This window comes from Leptidea sinapis, chromosome 3 (assembly GCF_905404315.1).
Source record: "Leptidea sinapis chromosome 3, ilLepSina1.1, whole genome shotgun sequence".
Lineage (NCBI taxonomy): Eukaryota > Metazoa > Arthropoda > Insecta > Lepidoptera > Pieridae > Leptidea > Leptidea sinapis.
Window position 1 is genome coordinate 14,791,045 of NC_066267.1, and position 27,929 is coordinate 14,818,973.

Here is a 27,929-nt window from a genome sequence, read left to right on the forward strand (position 1 = left end):
TAAAATATATTGACAGTTTCCTATTAGTAAATTAATAAATTCTTATTAATTTAATGTGTAGGTATATATAATATGTCGTAGTCGATATAAGAACGTCGAGCCACGAGCGAGTACGTAGATTATTCGGTACTTGTCTTGGCTTGGGTGTAATCGGCGTGTAGTGCGAGTGCGGTCGAGATGGGGTGCCGGGCGATCACCGAGCCAGTCAGGGAAGCGCTATCGAGCGAGGCGGTTGTGTGGCACGCGCACGACAGGTTATAATATTTTGTTATTATTAAATAATCTTAGACTTTGTGAAGTGTACATATCTTTACGATTGTAACGTTTGTTGCTAATAATGATACCGTGTGTTTGTTTGACTGCGTTTTGCTTGCTGTCGTGTTAAAATCCCACAACAACACACAACCACAAGCCTTGCCCCGTTATAAATATTATGGGCAAATTATCGATTTTTTAGAAACTGAAATCAAAAATATGTTCACAAACATAAACAGTTTAAGTCCTATACAACAGAATGATAAATAATGCACAAAAAAGCTGCGAAAAATAATTCGATTCGAAATTAAAAAAACAACATTAAAATTAAAGACGTGAGTTAATTATTAATTGTATGATATTCTTTGTAAAAATTTAATTCTAATGCAGTTTACTTACTTCTCATATCTGTGGTAAATCTTTTGGTAAAGACATTCAATGAGTGATTTTAAAACTCTTAACAAATTGTTATGTTTTAATGGGATTACCCTCACTTCTGGGATTAATAACACAAATAAAAATTGAATACAAAATTTCTGAACGACGCGGGACGCGAACCCGCGACATCCGCGTTCCGTGCGAGCGCTCTTCCAACTGAGCCAACCCTTCGAGTGGTGTATTGTTGATAAATTTTGTATGCTTTGTTCAACTCTCAGGTTGTGGCTTCATCTACAGTATCTACTTTACAGTTGATAACCTGCTCAACCCCGATATTTGCATATTAGGAAATTGACTTGAGATGTTGCTCTTGCAAATCTAAACAATTTGTTATGTTTTAAAGTGATTACCCTCACTTCTGGTATTGATTACACAAATTAAATTTGAAAACTAAATTTATGAACGATGCGGGACTCGAATCCGAGACGAATCCGAATGCCGTGCGAGCGCTGTTCAAACTGAGCTAACCGTTGGAGTGACGCATCGTTGATAAATTTTGTATGCTTTGTTCAACTCTCAGGTTGTGGCTTCATGATAAAAAACTCTTTTTTCAATAAGACTTTTTGAATTATTTTTTCATCGGTTTTTATTATTAATTGTATCTTTAATCAACTCTTTGTTATGAGTTGTGACTTCAAACTCATTAAAGAATTATCATCTTAAGGAATACTTGTGATTTTAAGGCGTCGTGTGATGATACTATTCATTATCTGCTGGCCTGTAACAGAAACATGTGCGTTATATATGAGATATTAAAATGCTCGAAAATGTCATTTTACTACTGACGAAAACTATTAGGATGTTAACAAAAATATTTAGGATGTATTAACAAAAATGTTTCTGTGCACATTTTTATGTCCCTTCTATTAATAATATACTTTTTTCACGGGGAGACACCCCGTGGAAAAGGTATATTACCCCGTTCCAGGACACTTGAGCTATCTATTATAAAGTATTCATATGAAAAAGAGATCAAAAATTATATCTATTTTCTCAAAAAGTATTGGAAAAAGCAATGTTTGTAAATATTTCTAATATCGAAATATTCCTTTTTATATTCGATCAATTTTATAACTGCCCTTGACTTTAGACAGTGAAGAACAGAATTGTTCAAACATAGTATTAATTGCTGCGAAACTTCATGCAGTACTAAATTTATAAATTTGGAGTTTGCCAAGGCAATCTTATGAGACCCTTACTATTTTTAATTTATGAAAATGATTTTCTCGAAGTTGTTGATTATAATTGTGTACTATTTGGTGATCACATATCCAATTATTCATGACGAGCATTGTCTATCAATAACGTACAATAGTTAACAAATTTTTTAATCTATATTGACATGACAAATTATTTTCGTTGATGTCACGTACATCTGCTTATATTCCTATATAATAAATACGCGTTTACTAAGGTTTTCTAGTGTACTTGTCTAGAGATTTATTATAAGTTTAAATATCTGTTTTATTTTATTCATCAAAAGATATACATTTTTAGGTTGTTAATTAGGTTCAGTATAGTAATTATAAATATGAGCATAGTAATTATCAATATTTAACATACTTCTGCCGAGTTCAATAAAATAAACTATTATTATTTAGTTCAATGTTTTTAGGAATTCTAGGCATTCTATAGATTAATAAGGATGCCATTTTGTGCTTTCTCTCAATGTTGAACTTGCATGCTGATCCCCAGAGCTGGCTACCGTAATAAATAAGAAATCAAACAATACTCTTCAAATAACAAAGAATATGAAGCAATTCATCCAAACCCATTGACAGTAGAGTTACTAAGTATAAACTATCTTAAGACACTCAAGCGAAATGGCTTTGTCGAATTGGACTTCAAGTAAGAGAAAGAAAAATACTCTTCCCCGCAAATTCTAGATATCTAGCAAATCTGTTCATAGTTTGGGGACATATTGCAGATATTATTAGTAAGTTAATAGTAGTGAACTCCTTAAGGCGAAGAGTTAACAGAAAACACGCAAACAAGGTGTTTTTATACAAGTTTTGTGGTGAAAATATAGCTTTTGGAGCTATGAACACTATTTTATCCTGTTACACATACCCTTAAGTCTTACTTGTAGGTTGCTAATACTTTCTGTTAGTAAAACTTAACACTCCAGAGCTATTATTATCTACCACTTTTGTTTGCAGTTAAACAAGTTTTTTCTCGGCATGATGCATTTGTTTAGTATACTGCTCTCATAAAAGTTGTTCTTATAGCTTTTACTTTTTTGTGTTGGTACATTTATTAAGATTAGTAATCAATAATGAGGATTGTAAGCAATTAAACTGTTTGCGCCTGTTAAAATGTTAAATTTTCGACGCAAGAATTTTGAAAATATTGGCTTTATAACATAGGAGCCGTGAACTCATATCGAGGTCTCAAAGTCGCCGCCGGTCTCAAACTCAAGGTCGCCGGCATTTAGTGTCGCCTTAAGTATTAGTATTTTCTTTGATTAACGCGAGTATCCTCAATTCTGTTCTGTATGTTCATTAGCACATTGAGGAATTTTCTAGAAATGGTGACATTCACAATGTTAACACGAGGAACAAACATAAATTGTTATGCCTACTACTTGGTTGGGTCGAGTGAGTAAGTCTTTTGTTGGGCGATGTATATGCTTCTACAATATGATCCCAGAAAATGTACAAAACAAAGGTGTTTTGAAATTTAAAAAACGTTTGTGTGGGAAAGGTTACTACAGCATAAACGATTTTCTTAATGACATCACGGACTGGGAAAAAAGCGAACACCTTCAGGCCCTTTAATTATAAATGTTTTTTGTACGATATCACATTGTAATCCATATTTTTAAATAAAAAAAAGCCCGCTGAGTTTCTTGCGCCCATTCTTCTCAGGTCTGAGGCAGTCTATTTTGAATGGGTGGTAGTAGTTTCTGACGTTCATTAAGTGATTTTGAATCCAATTTTGAATAAAAATATTTTAATTTGTTACACATTAAAATAACACACTTTTAAAGGATTCAAACGCGTGTAATTGTAACCGTTTTACATTAGATTTTTGCGTAAAAGTTACATTTTTATTTTAGTTGACCCGACGTTTCAAGACCTTTCCAGATCTCGTTTTCAGGGGGACTGCAGATGAAATGAGTCAAAGATTGTATTTGTCATTTCATCTGCAGTCCCCTTGAAAACAAAATCTGGATAGTATAGTAATATTTAAGTTGTGTTAAAAGAACCTTACCCATCAGAATGGTTGTACCAGGAAATAGTTCGTTCCAATATGGTGATATCACCGCCGACGTCATCGAACGGTCTCGCTACACACTTTCCTTCTGCATTCTTTATCCCTTGTACGATTCTAGTACTACAAGTCAATATTTTAAACATACAAATTACAATTTATACGAGTGGGAGGCTCCTATGCACGGATGCCGGCTAGATTACGGGTACCACAACGGCGCCTATTTCTGCCGTGAAGCAGTATTTTGTAAGCAGTACTGTTTCGGTGTGAAGGGCGCCGTAGCTAGTGAAATTACTGGGCAAACGAGACTTAACATCTTATGTCTCAAGGTGACGAGCGCAGTGTAGTGCCGCTCAGAATTTTTGGGGTTTGTCAAGAATCCTGAGCGGCACTGCATTGTAATGGGCAGGGCGTATCAATAACCAGCAGCTGAACGCCCTGCTCATCACATCATCAAAATTTATGAACGATGTGGCAAACCCGCGCCTCTCGGGTTCCGTCCGTGCGCTCTTACCAACTGAGCCAACCTGCCGACTGACGCAAGGATCGTAAATCTTGATATGTCTTGTTCAACTCTCAGGTTGTGGCTTCTTCTACGGGATCAACTCAACCCCAATAATTGCATGTTAAGAAATTGACTAATGGAGTCGCTCTTTCAAGTCTAAAAAATTGTTATTTTGAAGTGAAATCCCTCTCTTTTGGGATTAATTATACAAATTAAATTTATTACCATAATTTATGAATGATGCGGGACTCAAGCCCGCGCCTTTTGGATTCCGTCCGAGTGCTCTTACCAACAGAGCCAACCGTTCGTGTGACGCATGGATCGTAAATCTTGGTGTGTCTTGTTTAACTCCCAGAAGTGAGGGATTTCACTTTAAAATAACAAATGTTTTAACTGTTTAAATGCAACTTATTAAAAAACTGTAAAGGGGTATAATACAGCTGATGATTGGGCAAAAAACTAAACGTACAGTTCTAGTAATAAATTTTGTATTACTCATGCGGGAAAAGTAGTATCACGTGTGTGCATTGAGTGCGAAAAGTTTACTTGTCGCACGCAATTGTTGTTTGAGTGCAAAAAGTTTACTTGTCGCACGCAAATGTTGTTTGAGTGCAAAAAGTTTACTTGTCGCACGCAAATGTTGTTTGAGTGCAAAAAGTGCGACAGTAAACTTTTCACACAAAATGCACACACGTAATATAAAAAAGGGGCAAACGGCTCTTTTTCAACTGCAACAGCGAGCGTCAAGATACTACATATACCCCATGAGTAATACTAAATACTATTTTGTTGTGGAAAATAAATTTTAAATCATGTGCGGCAAATTTGAGAAATAAGTATTTGAAGAAACTATGGCCGTCGCGTTTAAACGTAGAAGGTTCTATGAGTATGAAGCTCTCTAACAATTGATTTGACTACAGCTTTGGCCGATTATAACTTTACAAATTCGACCAGCTCAACGTATATTATACGCCTTGTTTTCTGATTTTCAGTATCGGAATTTAAAGAAAGAGTAGGTGTGTGCTCATGCTAACATTAAATTTGTTTTTTTTTATGACAGTAAGGGACGAGATGACCAGGACGTTCAGCTGATGGTAATTGATACGCACTGCCCATACAATGAGATGATTGAGAAACCCAAAAATTCTGAGCGGCATACAATTGCGCTCGTCACCTTGAGACATAAGATGTTGAAACTCATTTGCCCAGTAATTTCACAACACAGTAATGTTTACACATTACTGCTTCACGGCAGTTGTTTCACGGTAGCCATTATCTAGCCGGCATCCTGTGCAAAAGAGCCTCCCACTGGTAAACGTGCTAGGAGAAACGTGTGACGAAATGAAAAGACTACACATCTGTTTATCTTAAAAGCTTACGATAATGTATGTACAACATATTATGTATTTCATAAACTCACCTGCTTAAAATGCAATCTAAGAAATATCCACTGCAAAAAGTACTGGTCATTAAACAAGGGCCAATGCACTTCAGTTGTGATGATACTCTGAACCCAGATGCGACTCCAATCACTACCTCTCGCGAACCCACCCAAGCTACAACAGGCCCGCCGTGATCATTCTAAAAGGCGTAAATAGTATTTATTTTCTTAAAATTTGTCTCTTTATTACACTAAAAGGCGTAAATGGCATTTATTACAATTCTTTTTGATGTCAGTTCAAACACTACCACCACTGCGTAAGAAAATGGTTCTCTGAGAGAGAAGAAACGGCACATGAAACTCTCCCAGCCTTCTTTTTTGCACTCTTAAATTAAATATACAGTAATGTACTGGCATTGATATTGCTATAAAATAATCATTATCTAGTCCCAAGCTGCCCGATCGCTTACATATTCAGCTGTGGAATAGTTGGATTTACGACAGAGCCACTTTTTAATAAAAATATTTAAATAATTTGTATCACTTACAAAAGCTTTGCAAGATACAGTAGAATAAACCGACCGTAGTAAAAACATTACTCAAGTTTTCTCACATTATTAGTATTTTATTTGCATGCATGATAATTTTTCATTCATAAATCTTCTCGACTAACAACGTTAACAACTTTTCTCCACCATAGTCGTCATGATTTCTAAGTTTAAGTTTTGCTTAAAACTGTTCTCATTTTTATATAAGTGGTTATAATAATTGCTATATCAATACTACGATGCCGCAGTCGCTCGAAATACCGCTTCGCTGCGGTGTATATTTGAGCGAAGCGAGATAAATTAAGTCTGTGTACAAAAACAAAACAAAATTAATCAAACAAGATTTGATCAATTGGCTCAATTTATTATTGGCTCAATAGCGCGTGCTAATTTAGAATAATTTTTAAATCATGTATGTTTTTAATTATAATAATTGAATCAAGTCGAAATTCAAATTTCTGTCTCGACAATAATCTAGAAAATTTCGAAAGCTTTCTATGAGTTCAATTTTTTTTTAATTGGCCCAGAAATAGCCGAGAAACAAATTAACACAGAAATCAATTGGAGTCACCCGGTGGGAGCTCCGCTCAGCTTCGCTCAATTATGTATTAAAGTCAATTAAACCTTACCAACTTAAAGACAAAGGTATTTCAATAAGCAAAGAACAAGTTTTTATTTCAATGAGATACACGCCTCGTTAAATTAATACAAAAACAAAAATTACAGGATAATTTCTGCACTAAATGTTTATAATCATAATGTAGCGTTACAACATATTGCTAAAAAAAATTATACGTACTGAAAAAAAACGAATTATAACTGTGCCTCTCAATATATTCTTAGTGTAATGTATGTTCATAGTCATATTTTAGTGAATTTTCTAGAAACTGTGATAGTCAAAATGATAACACCCGGAAGTAAAGGGTGAGTTAAACAAATACGCACCTGACATATTCCAACTTTCTTATACTTAACTGAAGTTGTATTATTAATTTTCATCCAATTGTCTAAAGTTTCCTTTTCTTGTACTCCTATACATTGCCATCGTATCTAATAACAGATATATATTTAGTATAAAAAATATATTGTAAATCATCATGATATTACATCACTTATTGAAAGTCAAAAACGACCACGTATTCAAAAAAGTATGCCTCAGACCTGAGACGAACGGGCGCAAGAAACTCAGCGGGCACCTTTATTTTCATAAAAATATGGTTACAATGCAATATCGTACAATTAAATTTATCAATTAATAGCCTGTGGGCGGTCGCTTCATTCCCAATCTGTGGTATTAATTATCAATTATATCAAATCAAATATACTTAAATATTTCCAAATGATTTTAATTCGCGAGGTATCATGGATTTCGCTTTGAATTAAATTTTTATCCAAGGTCTGTAAGTTTGTTCATCTGTGTAATAATCTCCCTTCCCTTTTTTTCAAAATGAGGGTCGAGACGAGCAGGACGTTCAGCTGATGGTAATTGATACGCCCTGCCCATTTAAATGCAGTGCCGCTCAGGATTCCTGCAAAACCCAATAAATCTGAGAGGCACTACACTTTCGCTCATCACCTGAGATTGAGACATAAGATATTTCCAGTCCCATTTGCCCAGTAATTTCACTAGCTACGGCGCCTTTTAGACCGAAACACAGTAATGATTACACATTACTGCTTCACGCCAGAAATAAGCGCTGTTGTGGTACCCATAATCTAGCCGGCATCCTGTGCAAAGGAGCCTCCCACTGGTATCCCTTACTTACCTCCCCATTTTGCAACACTGTGGAGCACCCATCTATTAGTTTGTTTGTTGTTCCATTGATATGGTTTCCGGTTTCATCTAGTTTCCCCCGCCCGTGTGTACAGAACATGTATCTTTCTATGGCTGAATGCATGTCAGGCTCATAAAATTCTTTACATAATTCCTGGGGATATATTTTTGTCGAGGCATAGTGTAATTTCTTTTGATTGTAGTCAGTGGTATCTCCTTCCTAAAAATAAAAAAAAGTGTGTGTGTGACAGCTCCGACCACTGACCTGTACAAATACCACTGCGCAGGCTGTTCCATATGTTTTTCAGCAAATACTTAGTGCATTTTTGAAGCGCCACTCGCGAGCGTCCAGAGAACTAATTTTGACGTATACCTAATACAAATGGCTGCGAAGGAACGTACAATACACGGAAGTATTTTGGCATTTTAAATTAATTGCGTTCGTTTTCCGTGTTATTTATACTTAAAAAATCAACGTTATAAAGTACACAATTTTTTTTGTAAATATTTTCCCACCATCTATCGATGTTTGCTAAGGTTGTCACTAGTATTATATCGTACTATATCGTCGTATATAGTACTATTATCTACAATCCACACCACTTTCTGCCATATTTTATATAATTTTCACTTTATAATAAAGTGATTTATATTAAAACTCCAAAATAATAATATTAATTAACGATATTGATATCAAATACTCCAATATATGCGCTCCAACAAGATACCGCCGGCGTAGTTGCAAAGTACGGCAACTAATACTACGCCCAAGTGGGCGTATTCGAGCCAGTCTCGAACAATGTGTGACGTTGACATGCCACAATATGTTCTGTTCAACTTTCCTAATAATTGAAATGCCGGGTTGTAAAACTTTGTAAAAATAATACTACAAGATATAAGAAAGACACTGGGATCACGTCATATCATCAGTAAGTATTTCGTATTTTATTAATTTCAATGTAAAATAAAACTAGGCGTAAGTTACAAAATTTAAAAGATGCGATTGAGTGTCAAGTTGTCACACACACCAGCATCTAATAGTTGCCGTGATAAATAACCTATTGTTCTTAGGTAGTGCCGTATCTTATTGGAGCACAGCGGAGACCATCTAAGGATGGTCTATGGTCTCTAGGTTAAGACCTAAGACTTTTTTCACTTTATGTTCAAAACAGAAAGGTGCGCAGAATAGGTTACACACAAAAACGTTACGCTGTCATTCGTTCAATAGATTTTAGCCATAATTTTTTCACACCGGAGGCCAATATATGAAAATTAATTCTGAAGGAGTAAAGTCCAAATAACTCATTCGCCGCATTGTCTATAGTAGGTATAAGACTTTATATTTAAATAATTGAAACTTTTGAGCTTTACTCTGTCCGTCGAACTCTGTTCTGCCCACTGTCACTTCAGTTTCGCAATCATTTGGGTTATGTCGGTAACTTTAGTCACATAAGAAAACATAACGTCTTGAAATCCAAACAAAATCTAAATTCGACATTATATTAATTATGATAATTTGGTTCACCTCTCGCCAGTAACGTCTATGTCCCCAACCGAATATAATTACATCAGTTGTAGGTCCTTGGTATTTCGAGTCATAGTTAATAGGTATAATGGTAGGTTTGTATGAACAATAAGTAGTGTAGACCTCATCATCAAATATATAATGTGATTCAACTCTTGCCAAAGCTATGTCAATCATAGCCCATTGGGTCATTTCCTTGTAGCGAAATTTGTAATCTGCAATCAATTGCTCCATTATAATTTATTTAAAGTTATCATTTAAGGCGACACTAAATGCCAGCGACCTTGAGCGATATGAGCTGCCGGCCATCTATGTAACAAAGCCAATATTTTCAAAATTCTTGCGTGGAAAACAGTTTACAATCCTCGTTATTCACTACTAATCTGAATAAATTAACCTACACAAAAAAGTACAAGCTGTAAGAATAACTTTTCTGAGAAATACCAAAATAATGCGTCACGCCATGCCAAAAAACTTGTTTAACTTCAAAGAAAAGTGGTAGTTCAAAAAGGCTCGGCAGTGTTAACTATAACCAAGAGCAAGCATTAGCAACCTACAAATAAGACTTAACGATATGTGTAACAGGATTAAGTAGTGTTCACAGCTCGAAATGCTATACATTCACCATAAAACTTGTCTAAAACACCATTTGCGTGTGTTCTGCTTACTCTTTGCCTTAATCAATTTTTATATTGTGTATCTTTAACTTTTTTTTAGAATTATTATAAAAGACGATGAGTTGTAAATAATTAAATACCTGTAGTTTGAACATACTTTTCTTCAAATACTAATAAAATTTTTAAGTAATATTAATTAAGGTAACTGCTTGTAAATTCGTCAATGCTCTACATGTCCCTGAAAATTAAAGGGTAAACCTGCCCATTTTTACATGCTTCTTATTAGCTTCACTTGTATGTATGTTTTTTGTAACTGACTCATTTGGGCGCGATTTTGACCCACCTTAAGCGGCCAGATTTTGTTCAAACTTCGTAGATTTATCGAGGAATAATGACAATACATTAATTTGATAAAATTATTCTTAAATAAGATTTTTGTTAATTTATAAAATTTTCGTCTATGGGGCAGGAATTGACGTTAATTTTAAATTTCAAACATTATCTTTAACAAATTTAACTAATATTAGGAAATTTTCGAATACCAAAGAGATTTTTAATTCAACAAAACAAATAATAGTTTAAAAAAAACACGCTTTTATAAATAAGCCAAACTATAAAGTGGAGAATTTTCTATTTTTTAGTTCGGTTTTCTGTTAAAAGGGTGTTTTTCAGTTCCTTTTTAACTACTACTACTACTACTTTATTTTAAAAAGAAGTTTTACATTATTCTCGCCAAGCTCTTCGTGGAATCAGTTACCGACCGCAGTTTTTGCGAAGCAATACTAACCAACGTCAAACTTACCTCTATGTGAATAAAGGTGGACTATCTTTTTCCTCGTATTCCTAGTGCACTTATCTTTATCAAGTTCATCAGTGGGCACGTATGTATCGTAGCCAGCAATTGCGTACATGTACACAACGTCCGTTACACATGCAGCAGAAGTCAAAATGTGCCATTTTGAAACTATTGCCCCGCCGCAAGTCCAGCCAATGTACTTTTGATCAGAATCCTTTGCCATTACTAAGTAAACCTGAAAACGGAAGATTTATTTATGGCTTACCACAGAGTATCACACCCATGGAATTCACCACCTTTTAGATTCAGCTGGAAATCATTTACCTTTAATATACTATCTACAGATAGACATAAATTACTACCTTCTACTGTGAGTAATTAGCTATCAATAATCTGAAGCTGTCCCAATATACCCGATAAGTCATTCTTATCGCCTTATATTGAGACGCGTCCCATTGACAGACAGCGTGTACGGATAAGGTGAGTTACCGTCGATAAGTTTATTGGGACAGAAAAGTCAACGATAGTTACCATAGACTGAATATTAGGTACGGCCGTAAGAAACCTCCCAGCTTGGGCTATCGGAGATCTATAGAGTCTATTTAGACTTTGCTCACACTTTACTTACATAAACTACAGGCCTATTGTTATTACCTCCCTGCCCTCCAAAATCATGGAGAGCATAATTAATCGCCAGCTCTTGGTAAACACATAATTAAACCGCCAGCTCTTAGAAAAGTTGATCAATGACCGACAGTACGGCTTTCACCATGCTCGGCGGTGGATATCGAAAGCAAGGGGAAGGACTGGCAGTTAGACTGGATATAGCGAAGGCCTATCATAGTGTATAGCACAAGGCACTCCTCTCAAAACTTCCATTATTTAGGCTTCCCGAGAGCTTATGCAAGTGAACTTCCAGCTTCCTCACTAGGCACAGCATACAGGTCGTTATCGACGGTTATTGCTCAAACCGGAAGCCGGTGACCGCTGCAGTGCCGCAAGGCTAAATACTATCTCCCACGCTGTTTCGTCTACATAGCGATGATATGATGGACATCTCTAACATATTATATTGCTATGCAGACGACAGCACTGATGATGGCGTATACACAGGCCATGCAAGTCTCTCTCGGGAAATTGTCAACCAGTTCCGGGAGAAACTTGTGTCTTCCATCGAGGTCTCTCTTGAGAAGTTGGCGGAATGGGGTAAATTGAACCATGTCCAATTTAAACCACAGAAGACTCAAATTTGCGCATTTACCACCGAGAAAATCCCATTTGTGGTATTAGTGCTCTTCGACAACACTTCCCTTAAAGCCTCGCCTAGTATAGGAAAACTGAGTCTCAAAATCTCGAGCGATTGCCAATTCCATAGGTTTTTAAGGAGCTTTCTTCCGCGTACTGCAAAGCTGTGGAATGAACTTCCTTCTGCGGTGTTTCCGGGATGATACGACATGGGCACCTTCAAATAAAGCGCGTACACCTTCCTTAAAGGCTGGCAACGCTCCTGTGATTGCTCTGGTGTTGCAAGAGAATGTGGGCAGCGATGATCAGTTAACATCATTACGCTCGTTTGTTTTTCTTTTCCATAGAAATCAAAATAATCAACACTCCATAATACCGCCTTAAAATCACATAAATAGTTACCACATAGCCCTTCGCGGTAGAAACCTCAATCCCACCTCTGATTCCGTTCGAACCTGCAACGTAGAGTTTTAATTTTTTTTATTTGAATAGGAGGACAAAGGATCGTAAGGGTCTCTTGATGTTTGTTGATCACCGCAGACAATACTCTCATGTAATACAAGAGTAATGAAATGAGGGTTTCCGGCTGGTGGGGAAAGAAACAGTGGACTGTATTTAAATATTTATTGACAGCACAAAGTAACCGTATGCGGAAATATTACAAATGTGTAGCACTTGAGAGCTGGTCGATGCCCCTGCCTCCCGTCTCCGCCGGCTCCCCGCTGGATTTGAGTTTTCTTTAGTGTTAATTCCGCCAATATTTGTCTTTAAACAATTTGACACGTGTTTCGCCTCTACATCCTCCGGACGTATTACTCGCCAAAATCTGGCACGAGACCGAATCAAATGAGCTGGAAACCGCTCATTTATAACCTCATCCCATGAAATGACGCGCTATGATTGGTCGGCTGTTGTGACGTAATACCCCCAGAAGAGATACGTAACAATGGTGAAGGGACCAAATTTGTTTGTTCATTCAACAATGTAAACATATTATTTTTGTGTTTTATGATTTCTAATTGCTCTAACACATTCAAGCGAAATCGTTTTTCACATGTATGTAAAATATTAAAATTATTATTGTTTCCGTGTGAGTGACCGGTGTCAATTAAGTGTGAATTTTCGGGATGAATATTCCTACATGCGGCAATATGTTCCTTTAATCTTATTTCGAAATTTCAACCCGTTTGACCTATATATACAAGTGTCACAACTTAGTTTATAAAGGCCGGATTTTTCGAATTTATTTAATCGATCTTTGCCATTATATATTCGATTGATATTGTGATTCGTTCGGAAGGATACCTTAATATTGTTTTTCCTAAATATTTTACCTATTTTATCTAATATTGGACCAATATATGTCAAAATACCCACATGTTTGGTATTTGATTGTGGTGGGACGGGATAAAGTTCTGAATTAATTAAATGTTTTTGTTTATTTTTAATTAATTTATTCAAGTACTGTTAGGCAGGTAGCTGATGTAATGAGGAGTAACTTAGGCTACGTTTATTGTAGAAAAATAAAGTAATGTTGCAATGTCCAAAAAACGGTCTAGCTCTAAAAATAATTTGCCGGTTCAGCTAGTTTACAAATAAAACTGTAAACTAAATTTTATTAACGATGCGGGACTGCAACCCGCGATTCTCGCGTTCCGTGCGAGCGCTCTTATCAACTGAGCGAACCGGTCGAGTGACGTATCTTTCATCTCCATCTACAGGATCTACTTTACAGTTGTAATATCCTAAGAAACAACAACATAAAATTTTGTTTTCAGTTTTAATTGTGTAATTAATCCCAGAAGTGATTATTACACAATAAAGTGATATCACTTTAAAAATGTAACAAATTGTCTTTAATTCATATAATACTTACACCGAAACAGTATCACGACACTACAAATATAAAGCCATACAAGTGTCATTTCATTCGTGAATAAAACATTGTTAATTGGTAGAGCCGATATATTTCATGCTTCACTGCTATTTGTAATAAGTCTTGTTATTTTCAACAGTACGTTTGTATTTTACAACATCTATGAATAGAATATATATTTAATAATTAATGTTTGTATTTGTTCGGGGAAATAAGTTTATAAGCTGGGTCTATCCCCAAACAGAGCCTTGTCCGGTAGGTGACCACAGCTATAAGCAGAAGGTACCATTACCAATGTAGTGACAGAGGTCGTACTACTTTTTAATTTTTTACAAATATGGTTTTACGTTTTTAGGTTTTGTACAAAGTCAAATAAACTTTATTCAATTAGGCTTAAACTAAGTGAAACTTGCCGTTACACAGAGATCAATGGAGAGGAGTATGGCCGGTTATAAGCTGCAGGATAAGATAAGAAACACTGACCTAAGGAAAATTACGAAACTTACCGACGTATTCAAACGAATCGACCAACAAAAGTGTAGATGGGCAGGACACATGATGCGTGATAAAGTGGGGAAATGGAGCAAAAGACTTACCGAATGGTACCCAAGAGATGGCAAAAGAAAACGAGGAAGACAGCACACAAGGTGGGAAGATGAAGTAAAATTAACAGCAGGACCTAACTGGAGAAGAGTTGCCCAAAACAGAAAAGAGTGGATGGAAATCGTTGGAGGAGCCCTTTGCCAATCGGCACGCCGTACTAAGAGACATTTTATAGTTTATACTTTATAGCTTAAGATTATTGGTTATTTAAATGTTAAATGTTTTTGAGTTCGGAATTAAATGGCTTTATTAATATTATTATAAGTGCTTTTGAATCGTAACTACGAATATTTCTTAGGAATTACTTACCAAAATATGGTCGTAAAAAGTTGAGCTCGTGAGAACACAAATAAGATACTCAACGGCCATTCTTTTCAATCAAATAGGGTAATTTACAGTAGCTTTAATATACATAACAAATTAGTTTGTAATATATTAGTAAGAAGCATCGAATATATGAGTCGTGTTTAAATAATATAAATTATTTCGTAAAAAGTAATAAATAATTTACAATATTAATATTTTTTATTTTATTTTTTTTTCATAGGGTGGCTAACAGCCGTCAATACAAATACATATATCTACATTATTATATATGGGCCAATTAAAAGCCTCCACAAATAGGTATTAAATAGTATTTTTTTTACGTTTTTACAAATGCTTAAACTAATTAAAGGCATTACTATGTACTAGGTAACTTACACATTTTTGCAATTTAAATTGACTTAAAGTATACATACACTGGCCTGCAAAAGTAAGTATCACACTTTTCAAATTAATTTTTTTTCTTAACTATAGAAGGTAGAGATTTAAGATTAAAAACGTTTCGTTGCAAATTTTATAGGCTTTAATTCTTAGAAACTAAAATTATACATTAGTAACATTTTTAACTTAAAAAAGATAAAACAATGAAAATAGACATTTTTAGTTTAGTGTAAAAAAAATCAACTGAAATGTATTACATGTTATTTAATTTTTAATAACTGGTATTGCCTCCTCGAGCTCTGATTACAGCTTCGAGCCGGTTTGGCATACTGAACACTAGGTTTCGGAGCCGATGTTGGGGAATATTATCCCATTCTTCTACCAGGGCCTGCTTTAGTGCCCTGAGGGTGTGCTGTGGTGGTCTGCGATTTCTGACTAGCCGCAGAAGCTCATCCCAGGCGTGTTCAATCGGGTTGAGATCAGGACTTCTTGATGGCCAAGCCATCACGCTGATACCGACCTCCTGAATATACTCTTGTACGATATGAGCCGCGTGTGGCCGGGCATTATCATGCATCAGCATCGATCCATCACCCATATTTGCTAAATACGGCCCTGCATACTCATTGAGAATCTCTTGAGCATATCTTTGCCCAGTGAGGGTGCCATTTTCTATGGCTACGAGCTCTGTGCGACCTTCTGAAGATATGCCAGCCCCCACATGTACACTGTCTCCACCGTATTGGACTCTTTCTGAGATGCAGGCTTGAAGGTATCGCTCACCTGGCGAAGTTTTTTTTCAGCCAATTCTTAAAAGAAGGTTACCGACTATAAAGTTTTTATGTACAAAATTAAATTCTCTTTGGAGTCCTTTTTATTTCGAAAGTATATCTTGTGAACTTAAAACGTTATCCCAATTTTAAAAGTGTGATACTTACTTTTGAAGGCCAGTGTATGTTGTCATTATATTAGTTTTCTGTGACTTGCAAATAATCTTGTATAATATGTTTCTTAAAACTACGTAAACTGGAACAAAAATCTATTTCGGATGATTTTAGTTTGTTAAAATTATACGAATACGTGGTATAAAGGAGTGTGATCTATAGTTTGTGCGCATGAGTGGAATATGGAGGAGATTCTTTTTTCTAGAATGTTGGAACGGTATTTGAGGTTTATTTTAGATAACAATATAAAGTACCATATTTTGGATGCATCAATCTTTAGAGCTTGTATTCATTGTTTGTGTAAGGATGCTTCGTGAACATGATGGTAGTGATGACTGTCACAATTAGATCGTAGAAACCTTCATTATTTCGGATGATAGAAACGTTTGACTACCTAATAAATTCCGCCACGGCAATGTACTCCAGTTCGCATATGATACGGTAGGAATGTTAAAACAAATTTTGCGCCGGCAACAAAATATAATTTTAATGAGTAACAAATTTTATTTTTTAATAATTTATTACTTTCACAGCTACGTGAAGTAATATTAATAACACTAAGGTAATTAAATACTCACGGTATTCAAAAATACATAGTTTTTAAAATAAAGTTTCCGAACCGTCACACTGAAAATTGTTTACGGTATAACGGTCCTAAATCATTTGGGCGTAGTAAAAGTTGCCGCACTTTGTGACTACGCCTGCGGTATCTTGTTGGAGCGCAGCGGAGACCAATCCATAATCTAAGCCTAGTTACTTTGCCTAATTAGGTAACTAGGTCATTGACGTACAATAAACAACTATAAGACTCACAATCACCTTCAAAAATTATCTGAAGCAAAACTCTACCTACGTGTCTAGTAGGTAAAGTTTTTGTTTAGTTGTGTGTCAACCGCGCTTTGAATACAACGCCACGCAATTATAAAGTGTTCAGTGAAAAACTGTCCAAATATTAATAAATTTAAATTTTCAAGTCGTTGGTATTAAATAGTGTCTTTTCATGTTTATTACGCTGAGGGTAACTAAAGACCAATCTCATCCCTAAGTGAGCTTTCTATGACGACGCTTTGCCCTGACGAGGCATCAAGCAACTCTTAGCTTCAAAAGGTCGCAATCCATTAAAATTTCATAAATTACTGGATTTATAGGCAAGTAGGTACTTTAAATTTCACTTTATTAATCCTTTACTACTATAAAAGTACGCTCATCCTTTACGATCCATAATCAATTTCCAGATAATCCAATAATCTATGCAATTTCATCAAAATTAATTGCTGAGGAACGACTATCTCACGATTGTTTGTTCAATATCATGCTTGAATGGATTGCATCGGTTCACTAAAGCTCCTAATTGCATTATAGCTACGTTACTTGTTATTGATTTAACTGTTATTCCAATTCAAACAGAATATCACACTTGTTTAAATGACTAATTACTTGAATGATGATAGTTTATTCGATTCATTGTAAGTACCTCATGGTTGCGTAGCTGAAGTAGCAGTGGTCAAGGCACATAGTTCGACGGTCAGATGGCGTTTGGGGCAGTAAAGTATTCAAATGGAAGACGCAGTGTTGGTAGGCCAAGATGGGAACAATGATTTGGTCAGGATCGCCGGAATAGGTTGTATGAGGGCAGCGCAGTACCAATCGTCATGGCGATCTTTGGGGGAGGCCTTTGTCCAGCAGTGGATGTCTGTAATGATAAAGTAACCCATAAATAGGGAGGGTCTGGAGTGACGGATGGCTCCAGGAAGATCAAAATAAAAAAAATTCTTTGGATAAGACATTTAACTAGAACTACTAGGAATAAGTGGACTAAATACAAGTCCGGTAAGAGAAAGATAGAGGGGAAGGTAACCTTAAAAGTAGGGGATGACCTACCACGAGGTTAGCGTACCATAGCTAGGGATTGAGCCCATTGGCGCATTCGAGAATGAGGGGAGGTCGAGGACAACCTGGTCAGAACGCAGATGCTGACTAATTTCAGTAATAACTTAACAATACTATAGTAAAAAATAGATATATGTTCTGAAGAGCATTCCACCTCTTCATATGACACGCCACAAACTTGGATATCATCCCCAGCATCTGGATGTGTGGCGTTCCCGGACAGTGCAGTTTCCAAGGAATTTTCTGCCACGTACAAAGTGTGAATACGTACGAATGTGGAATGAGTTTCCACAGTTTGGCGCAGCACACAGCGTCGTTTCCAATATGACACAACATGGATAGCGTCAAAATAAGTGTGTACAGTGTGCACCTTCACAAAAGCCGACACTGCTCATGTGACTTTTCATAAATGTCATTATAGTATATTGTGAAACAAGTGAGCTAGGTTGCTCATTATACACGAGGCCGTAGGTTGCAGCCCGAGTCATAGGCGAGGTCATAAATCAGTTGAGTGTCTAGTGAGCAAGTTGCTCACGAGTTTCATATGCGCTTTTTCAACACACTGCCGATGAAATAATAAACATGTATTGCATAAATTGTTCAAACAAAATATGAAAATTATGGGAAATAGCGCGCAAGTTTTATTGCGCCAAATGTAAGGTCAACTCCACCGTTGTCGGTCCCAAGCCCGAATGAGAAAGGAGGAGAGTTGGTGTGGAGAAGACCTGTGTGGACCTAGAGCCCACGGGGGGGAACCAGTCACCGTGAGGATCTAAATACCCTGTAAAAAGACTAACGCGGAAGGATGTGAGAGCCCACCGATGATTTTCCCATGAAAACCCCCCTTATGGTATCAGAAATAGAAAAAGTGAGTATGTTGGGCGACCCGACTAACCATCGGCGCCACCCAGTACCCGGGCTGGATGGTGTGAAATTGACGACCGAAGCTTCCCCTGGGGTGAGTCGACAGGCTTCAGAGGGAGAAAGTGCTACTGTCGGTGACCTCAATTCGAACCCATCGCCGCATCGGCACTTGGAAAGTCCGAGATCTGCAAAATTTGCCACGGGCAAACTGGCCATCGTGGAAAAGGAAATGGAATCTCTTAATATCTCCATACTGGTCGTTGCTGAAACTCATATGCGTGGTGATGGCCACTTCAACACTACGGCGGGGAACACCATGTACTGGCGCTCGAATCTTAACAGCCAGAGAACTGGCTGTTAAGATTCGAGTAGGAACGGGGTCGGAATCATATTGCCGCCACACATAAATAAGTATGTCCTCGGTTATAACCCGGTGTCGGATAGAATCCTTACAATGAAGCTGAACACCAAATCGTGTGTGCTGAATATTTTACAAATATACGCGCCAATGGCACAAGCTCAAGATGAGGTAATTGACGACTTTTATCGGAAACTGGAGGAAACGCTGAATTCAATTCCTGGTCGGGAAATTAAAATGATCCTTGGTGACTGGAATGCCAAAGTCGGTAGTACACTTACGGATGACCATATCAGAAGCACAGTTGGAAAATTTGGACTTGGCATAGGAATGAACGGGGTGAAAAACGGACCGAGTTCTGTACAGCCAGAAATCTCAGTATTATGAACACGTATTTTCAACATCATCCAAGACGTTTATACATATGGAGATCTCCAGGCGATAGGCACAGAAATCAAATCCACTATATCATTCTAGATACCCGCTGGAGATCCTCAGTTTCGTATGTGAAAACCTATCCCAGCGCAGAGTGCGGCTCTGACCATAACCTACTCGTGACCAATTTCTTGCTCCGCTTAAAGGCGCCTTGACGCCAATCGCCAAAACCCAGAAGCCTGATTCCTCATGAGCGACCCTTCTTCCGGGAGGCGTTAGAGGCCAAACTAAGGGATGACCCAGCGCATGAACACGCTAACGCTGATACTCCGTGGAAACACTTGAAAGGTCATATCAACGATGTGCTGGACCAGATCTCAAAGCGGAAAATGCCGGAGCGGAGGAGAGGATGCCGGATCTCCGATTGTTGAGCTAACAATTCAACGCAGGAAACACTTAAAAACAAAGGGTCTACAAGATAATTAAGTAATGACTCAATACTCCGGGCTTAGTAGAGCCATTTAAGCCAGTTGTCGCCGCGACAACAACAACTTCATTGAGGGCATCTGCAGCGACATTGAGAAACATTCGAACAAGCTACAAACTGCAGACCTTTTCAGGAAGGTTAGACTCCTTTCCAAGCAGTTCAAATCTAAATCGTGGATTATAGAAGATGCCGACGGCACTGTACTACACGAGCTCAACCGAATTGCCGAAAGATGGCGTACCTACTGTGAGCAGTTGTACACAGATCCCCACTCAACGCCCGAAGTTACCCCGATTTGGAGGGACCTAGCACTGGAGCCCATGATTCTTCGTTCCGAGATATCTAATGCTCTACAGTCTCTCAAGAATAGGAAGGCACCAGGAAGCGACCAATTACTCACACGTCTGGCAAAACGGTGATTGGCCGCGGGACTGTTCGGAATCCGTAATTCTTCCGATGCATAAGAAAGGGTCAACCAAGAGCTGCGGCAATTATCGAACCTTATCCCTCATCTCGCATGCCAGCAAAATTTTGCTTCATATTCTCAACAATCGCATCTGCACTACTATCTGGATTGGCAAATTCCATGTTGGCCATATGCAATGTTCCCAGTTAGAACTGAACTCGTAACCTGTTCCTCAATATCCATAGTTATACCATTTAACCAAAAAGGTATTTAAAGCCGAGTGAGGAATAGAAGCAATTTCTTTGAATAACGCGTTACACATTTGAATAAAACTGACTGTATTAAAAATGTTAAATTTAGTGTTAAAACCCATTAATTAACTGCACCTAATAATATACGTAAAAGCCTACTTCACTGAAATAATACATAACCTCAACTAGTATCTATGTACCTAACTACCTAAAAACCTGAACCTAAGTAATATATATATTCCAATCTATTTGGTAATTAATTTGATTAACCCCGTCGATGAAATAATAACACATAAAAGCATTTACAGATATTTAATGAATACATAACCACCACTACCATTACAAATTTCAAGGAAATAACTATTCATCCGTTACATAGCTCTATAGTACTCACATTTTAGAAAATAACAGGTTATCCCTGTGATTTAGCTAGATCAAGATAATATTAATAATTATAAGGTTTATTTGGTTCAAAAGGTTAACAGAAATCTTATAACAAATAACAATGTGGACATTAAAGAACCAAAATGGCGTCTAGTCAGCATAAAAATAATTTCTAACAGAATCTCTTTAAATTATCAAATATACTTATCTTTTGACACCAATTCCGTTTTTACAAAGGACACAATTCTACAAATTGGATGTAGGAATAGAATAGCTATTAAACCACAAAAATAATAATGAGCCTCCAGTCTTCTGCCCGCTGGCCTAAATACCTTTTTTATTTTTTTTTTAAAAGAGTGTCACTGATTCTTAACAATTTAAGATAACCACATCCGCCACTTCCGTCGTTGACATGACAATAGATTTCAATAACTTGACTAAATCCATCTAGTTGAATTCGGTTTCAACTTCTTCATAATTAAGTAAGTATTCATGTCAAACGCCTTATTCACATAAGCATAGAATATATAATTGGACAAGTACGGAAGTCTCACTCCGCAAATTCAATTAAAGAAAAAGGGACTCTTGCGGTCATACAATAAGGTGCAATTCAGATCGCAGCGCTACTAACCTACATTTTTAATCACCAAGAAGTTGCCGCTCTTTCTATCGCGTGACTCTTACCTCTTCTGACGAGATTAGGGTTGTCTTCTTTACCTAAAACTGTACCTACCTAGTATAAAATCATCTCATAAAAATAGCTCAGTTTTTTCTATAATATAATTAAATATAATATAATATAAATCGTAATTTTACATAAATATTCTTTCATTGTCAAACCTACATAAGTTGCACATAATAATGTATGCGTTGGGAAACCACGACATAGTCAAACCTACTCAATATAGGAAATAAATAGGTAGCTATAATGAAAGGTATTTTCATTATAATAATAATCACTTTAAATAAGATTGTTTCAGCGTCTTTAGGAACCTTCAAAAAATTTAAATTTGGATCGCAATGGCCTTTAATATGCTTTGCTTTATTTATGTTTCTCCATTTTTAAAATAACGGTCGGATCTCTGAAGTAGGTGTCGACAAAGCTAGCACGTGTGTCACTTCTCGCTCGTGAGTCCCTACTCGCTTGCCTACTCTGTAGAGGCTGCCGCACATACTTACGATTTCGATACCTACACGGGGAGTGAGACAGGCCTGCTTTTAGGTAAAAAATTAATGTTAAAACATAGCTACAATTACAAGCGTTGTAATAATGTAATGCCTTAAAAAGCGCTTTATTTAAATAATACTTATAATACTAATACTTGGATTTATATAAGGATATTTAAGTCGAAATAAAACCAATAGTAACTTATAAACATTACATATATTACAATAGGTACATATCACTTTATGGTCACCCTTATATCATACAAATACCAAGAACAACTTCTGCCCTTTACAATATCAAGGATTTACAAAATTTACACATCGCAATCTTATTATAAATGTTAACTTAATCAACGACTATAAAAAACAATATGGAATATAATATTTAAACCTTTTTTTCGATTTTCTGCTAGAAATATAAACATCTTAAAAATAGATTTATAATACTTCTAAATTAACAGTAACTCCAAATATTATTCTCTCTTTATTAAACACTAACTGTGTTATTACAAAAAAATAATTTAAACATGGCTTAGACACGTGTTTTGTTAGAGAGTGACCTAACTATAATATAACAAGGTCAGTGACCTACAAATAACGACATCTAAAATGAAGTTTATCTTTTTCTATTACAAAACAATGTTCAGCTTGTGTTTAACTAAAACGTCGTTAAACACAACATAAACTGAAGTGTACTGGAACAATCAAAGGAACTGAACGGAATTTTTGACAGCTGTCACCTATCTGTCATATATGAATATGATCTATCCGTTAGACACACCTTAGACAAACTTCGACTCGTGTTCAAATATAAGCAATGCCTAAAGATTGTCGAACGCTAAACAACAGAAAGAAACAGATTTGTAATAGAACTTCTTTAAAACGAGTGTTCAACACATGTTTAACTTTTTTTGAAATAACACATCTAACCTTGATTATGATACTATTTAAGTTTTAGCCACCAACAATGCAAAGTTCAATTCGGTTCGCAAGGCCCGAATTCCAAAACGTTGCTCGACAGTGAATTTTGTCACTGCTTTCATAATCGTAACATAAGAGACAAAATACGCTTGATCACGGATTTAGTATTAAGACAACGTCTCGAATAGGGGCCCACATACAGATAAATGTAGAGATAGTAAAATAATATTTCACTCGTATAACAAACATGTTTGGCGACTAAAACAATTCGTTAAAACGTTAGAGAGCCTTACTGACTTTAGAAAATTAGAGAAAAGAAAGTCATATTAACATCAGTCGAAATAATGGAAATAATACAATTAATTGTATTTATGTTTAATTCAATGGTGGACTTTGGCGTACATAAATTAATCATATTGTTTAAGAAAAAAACTTAAAGACGTTTTTTTATGACAATAACGAGTAGGACGCTCAGCTGATGTTACTACAATAACGATTGCGCTCGTCACCTTGAGACATAAGATATTAAGTCTCGTTTGCCCAGCAATTTCACTAGCTACGGCGCCCTTCAGACCGAAACACAATAATGCTTACACATTACTGCTTTACGGCAGAAAAAGGCGCTGTTATGGTATCCATAATCTTGCCGTCATCCTGTGCAAACGAGCCTCCCACTGGATTTTATTTTCTTCTCAAATCGAAGAACCCTAGAGTAAAGCCAAACAGATACTAGAAAGTACAACAGACACGGAACCACTTGCGAAAGTTCACAATTTTATTTATAACTCAATTTACACTAGACCTCCACCTTTTACTAATAACGTAATCCTATACAAGTAGCGAGTTATCTTTAAAAACTATGTAGTGTCATGATAAATTTCGCAAACAAAGTTCGTCATACACGAGCCGATTTTAAGACAATCTACAATCGTTAAATCTTAAAACTTCGTAACGATGTAAGCCAAAGTCTACCAAACCAATTAGAGTAATAATAACCAAAATGGATTACGCAGTACAACCATTGAAGTGCAATAAAGAACTCGACTCACAATCAAGCTCAAAAATTGTGTAAAGCAAAACATTTGGAGTTTTCGTTCAGTTGTGTGTCAACCGCGCTTTGAATACAACGCCACGCAATGACAAAGTGTTCAGTGAAAAACTATCCAAATAACAGCATATCCAAACTTAAGAATTATGGAGTGTCTCGTATTTCAGATAACTGCCCTTTTAAATTAACAAAATTGAGTAACCAACTTCACGTTTTTAATCATTTTGCTAAATGTTATTCATTTCAATTGCTAAAACAGAATGTTCTTGCTTCGTGTTCGCGCCCATCTGTTTCATTCACATTTCACATGATAATCAAAGATCTTCTTATGAGCGTATACATAAGACTTTGAACATTGCTGCCACGAAATAATGTGTTAATTTGAATGAATCTTTTAATGTTATATGTATAAGTAAATTATAATGTAAAGTATAATTTTTAAGGATTGATAAAGATTGCGAGTCTAGTTGCTTCTAGTACGTCAATGAGAACCACTCAAGTAATTATACTTTCATTTAACAGTGCATAGTCAACCGCTTCTGAGCATTGCCTCGATATAGGCACTAATTGAGGGTAGACTAAAAAAAATAGCCAATTCAATACTTTGAATTTGGGTACTCCCAAGTGGATGTATGAAGAAACTAATGGAAATGAGATCATAAGCACAGCAAATTATACGACGATATTTTGTAAATATTTAATGTTTGTGATTTGCAAAAACAAATTATTTCATCCTTTATCCAGCACACTTTCAAGCAAGAATTTGTGCACCAACATGCAAAGGAATAGAAAGAAGGAGTCATAAAAATCTACACCTTAAATATGAATTTAATAAAGCATTGACGTTAGACATTGAATTGTTCTAACAAATTGGCAATATTTCTATGCAGATATGCTATAAAAAAAAACAAATACGCACTTGATATACAATTAAATTTCAATATTAATATTAATTTACTAATTTTTGTAATTGTCTGGCAGTACAATTGTAATAAACTTAAATATAAACCTAACAATGAATATATAGGCAGCAATAATGCTCCATTAAACATCGATTTTGATTACGTCAATTATTGTTAATAAACAATAAGATTACATCACCGCGGTTAAACAATAATTTTCAAATTATAGTAAACATTATACTTGGGGGTGTTTGCGCTTTTGTGGAATCAATAAAAAAATATAGTTTGATTGTATCAAATATTTTCTTAAAAGGTCAAAAATTACGGCTCTAGGAACTGTTGTATTCCATAAATTAATGAAAAATAACCCCGTGGTTCTAAGTCAATGTATATCCACGTGGGTATAAATAAAATATTGTGATTGTTGTCGTATTTAAAAACCGGCCAACGAGAACGGATAAAATCACACAAGAGGGGTTAATCTACTGTTTTTGTCTACCAAAGTTATGGTTTTGAAATTAAAAATTTCAGTTACATGACAAATTTGTGTCACATTTCGGTATGCTTCGCCTTGAGGCGTTAGTTAGTTTGTGGAGCGTTTAGAATGGGCCATCTATTGGTTCAGCCTAAAGATTCCCATATAAATATAGTTAGCGCGCGAGTTGAATGCAGTCGGGGTCTGGGGTGAAGAGCGAGCTCTTTGATATTACGAGTTTTTATTTATCGCCAAGCACGAAAAATGGCGAAAAATTTTTACGGCACGAGTGTTGAAGAAAGGCAAAGTTTAGTTTATATAATAATTACGTTAATCTGATGAGCTTAAGGCATTGTTTAAATTTATCGGCACACTTATGATTATGGCAATCAATTATAATTAGGTCACAGGACTATCGCATTCTGAACTCTGCATTCAACTCGCGCGTTATCTGTAAATAATTGTCTCTTATTTAGTTCATTCTATCTAAAATCGTTTTCCGGTCATTTCGAATATTATAAAAATAGAACAGCGCCAACATCCTCCCGGTCTTTAACTATTACCTTTTACTAAACGTCTATATCTACACAATATCAGTTTCACCGCTGCAAGTTTCGGCACGAGGTCGCTACACTCTGGAAACACTCTTCACAAACTCGTACCGGCTTCATCTGTCCGTAGCGCGGTAATGGAATAGAGTTGGAGCTACACGACGCGCAGAACACTTTACCTGAAAATAAAATATTGATTTTAGAGCAAACGCACACATGCGCTTTCTAAGGGCTTTAAATTAAATTTGTAAACAAAAGTTAGGAACGATGCGGGATTCGAATCCGCGAGCTCCCGGTTTCTGCCTGAGCGCTTTTCCAACTGAGACATACCAAGTTTTACGAACCATACATCACTCGAACGGTTTATTATTACTTATTATATATATTCAATCAATATAATCTTTAAACTTAAATATAATAATACAATATTTAAAGAAATTGGTAAATATACCGTTAAACATAAATATATTAATTTCTAGCTCAGTATGCAGGGTCACTAACTAATTTTATTTGGGACATAAAACAATTGCACACGACATGATTTTTTTTTTATGGAATAGGAGGATAAACGAGCGTACGGGTCACCTGTTGTTAAGTGATCACCGCCGCCCATACTCTCTTGCAACACCAGAGGAATCACAGGAGCGTTGCCGGCCTTTAAGGAAGGTGTACACTACATGATAAGATTAGAAAAAGAAATAACATAGGTAGTCTAAGTTTACTAATAGCCTTTTTCATACTGAAATTTTGAAAACAATTTTTGGTTCAAAAAGGTTAATATGACCGGTATGACATTGTTACAGCTTTGAGGCTTCGATTCGGACATATTCCATTGAATAACTTTGCGTATCTTATGGGTAAAGTAACCTCACCTTTATGTGGTAGAATGCGATAGAATTGTGGATTCATACCATATTATTATGGTGGAATGTGCCCCAATCGAGGCTGAAAGAATTATTTTTTTTAAAGAAGAAGAAGAACGAAATGTTCTCTGAAATTCCAAAGGAACTTATATGAAATAGGAGCATGTTATCTTATATTGGCTTTTCCCCCTTTCGGAGGAAGCTAAGAGTATATATGTATGTTGGTTAAGCTAGCTTTAGATAGGAGATAATATAAAATGTAAACAATATCTTATGTTTTTAAAGTGCTAACCCTCACATCTAGGATTAATACACAAATAAAATTTGAAAAACAAAACTTTATGAACGATGCGGGATTCGAACCTGCGACCTCCGGCGTTCCGGGCCGGTGCTCTAACCAACTGAGCTAACTGTTCGAGTACCGCCTCGTTATAAAATTCTGTTTGCTTTGTTCAACACTCAAGGTTGTGGCTTCATCTACAGGATCCACTTTACGGTTGACAACCTGCTCAACCAACCCAATATTTGCATATTAGGAAATTGACTTGAGATGTCGCCATTG

General features: G+C 36.1%; 3 protein-coding genes across 5 annotated transcripts in view; 1 reads left to right on the plus strand and 2 right to left on the minus strand.

Moving 5' to 3' along the window:
- The window catches only part of LOC126979529 (zinc finger protein 429-like), a 247,894-nt gene that overhangs the window by 148,973 nt on the left and 70,992 nt on the right, over positions 1–27,929 (plus strand). The window lies entirely within an intron of this gene.
- Positions 597–14,265, minus strand: LOC126979555 (uncharacterized). Its single transcript, XM_050828916.1, has 9 exons — positions 14,174–14,265; positions 12,700–12,752; positions 11,059–11,287; positions 9,640–9,854; positions 8,107–8,334; positions 7,286–7,390; positions 5,832–5,992; positions 3,907–4,029; positions 597–1,411 (listed from the first exon to the last, which is right to left on the minus strand). The coding sequence occupies exons 1-9, from the start codon at positions 14,220–14,222 to the stop codon at positions 1,393–1,395; spliced, it is 1,182 nt and encodes a 393-aa protein (XP_050684873.1). The 5' UTR covers positions 14,223–14,265; the 3' UTR covers positions 597–1,392.
- Positions 22,806–27,929, minus strand: part of LOC126979515 (lateral signaling target protein 2 homolog) — a 65,340-nt gene continuing 60,216 nt past the window's right edge. For all 3 annotated transcript variants that reach the window (XM_050828831.1, XM_050828832.1, XM_050828833.1), the window contains exon 14: positions 22,806–26,683. In XM_050828831.1, the coding sequence (XP_050684788.1) occupies positions 26,553–26,683 (131 nt within the window). In that variant the 3' untranslated portion in view covers positions 22,806–26,552. The remainder of the gene's footprint in view (positions 26,684–27,929) is intronic.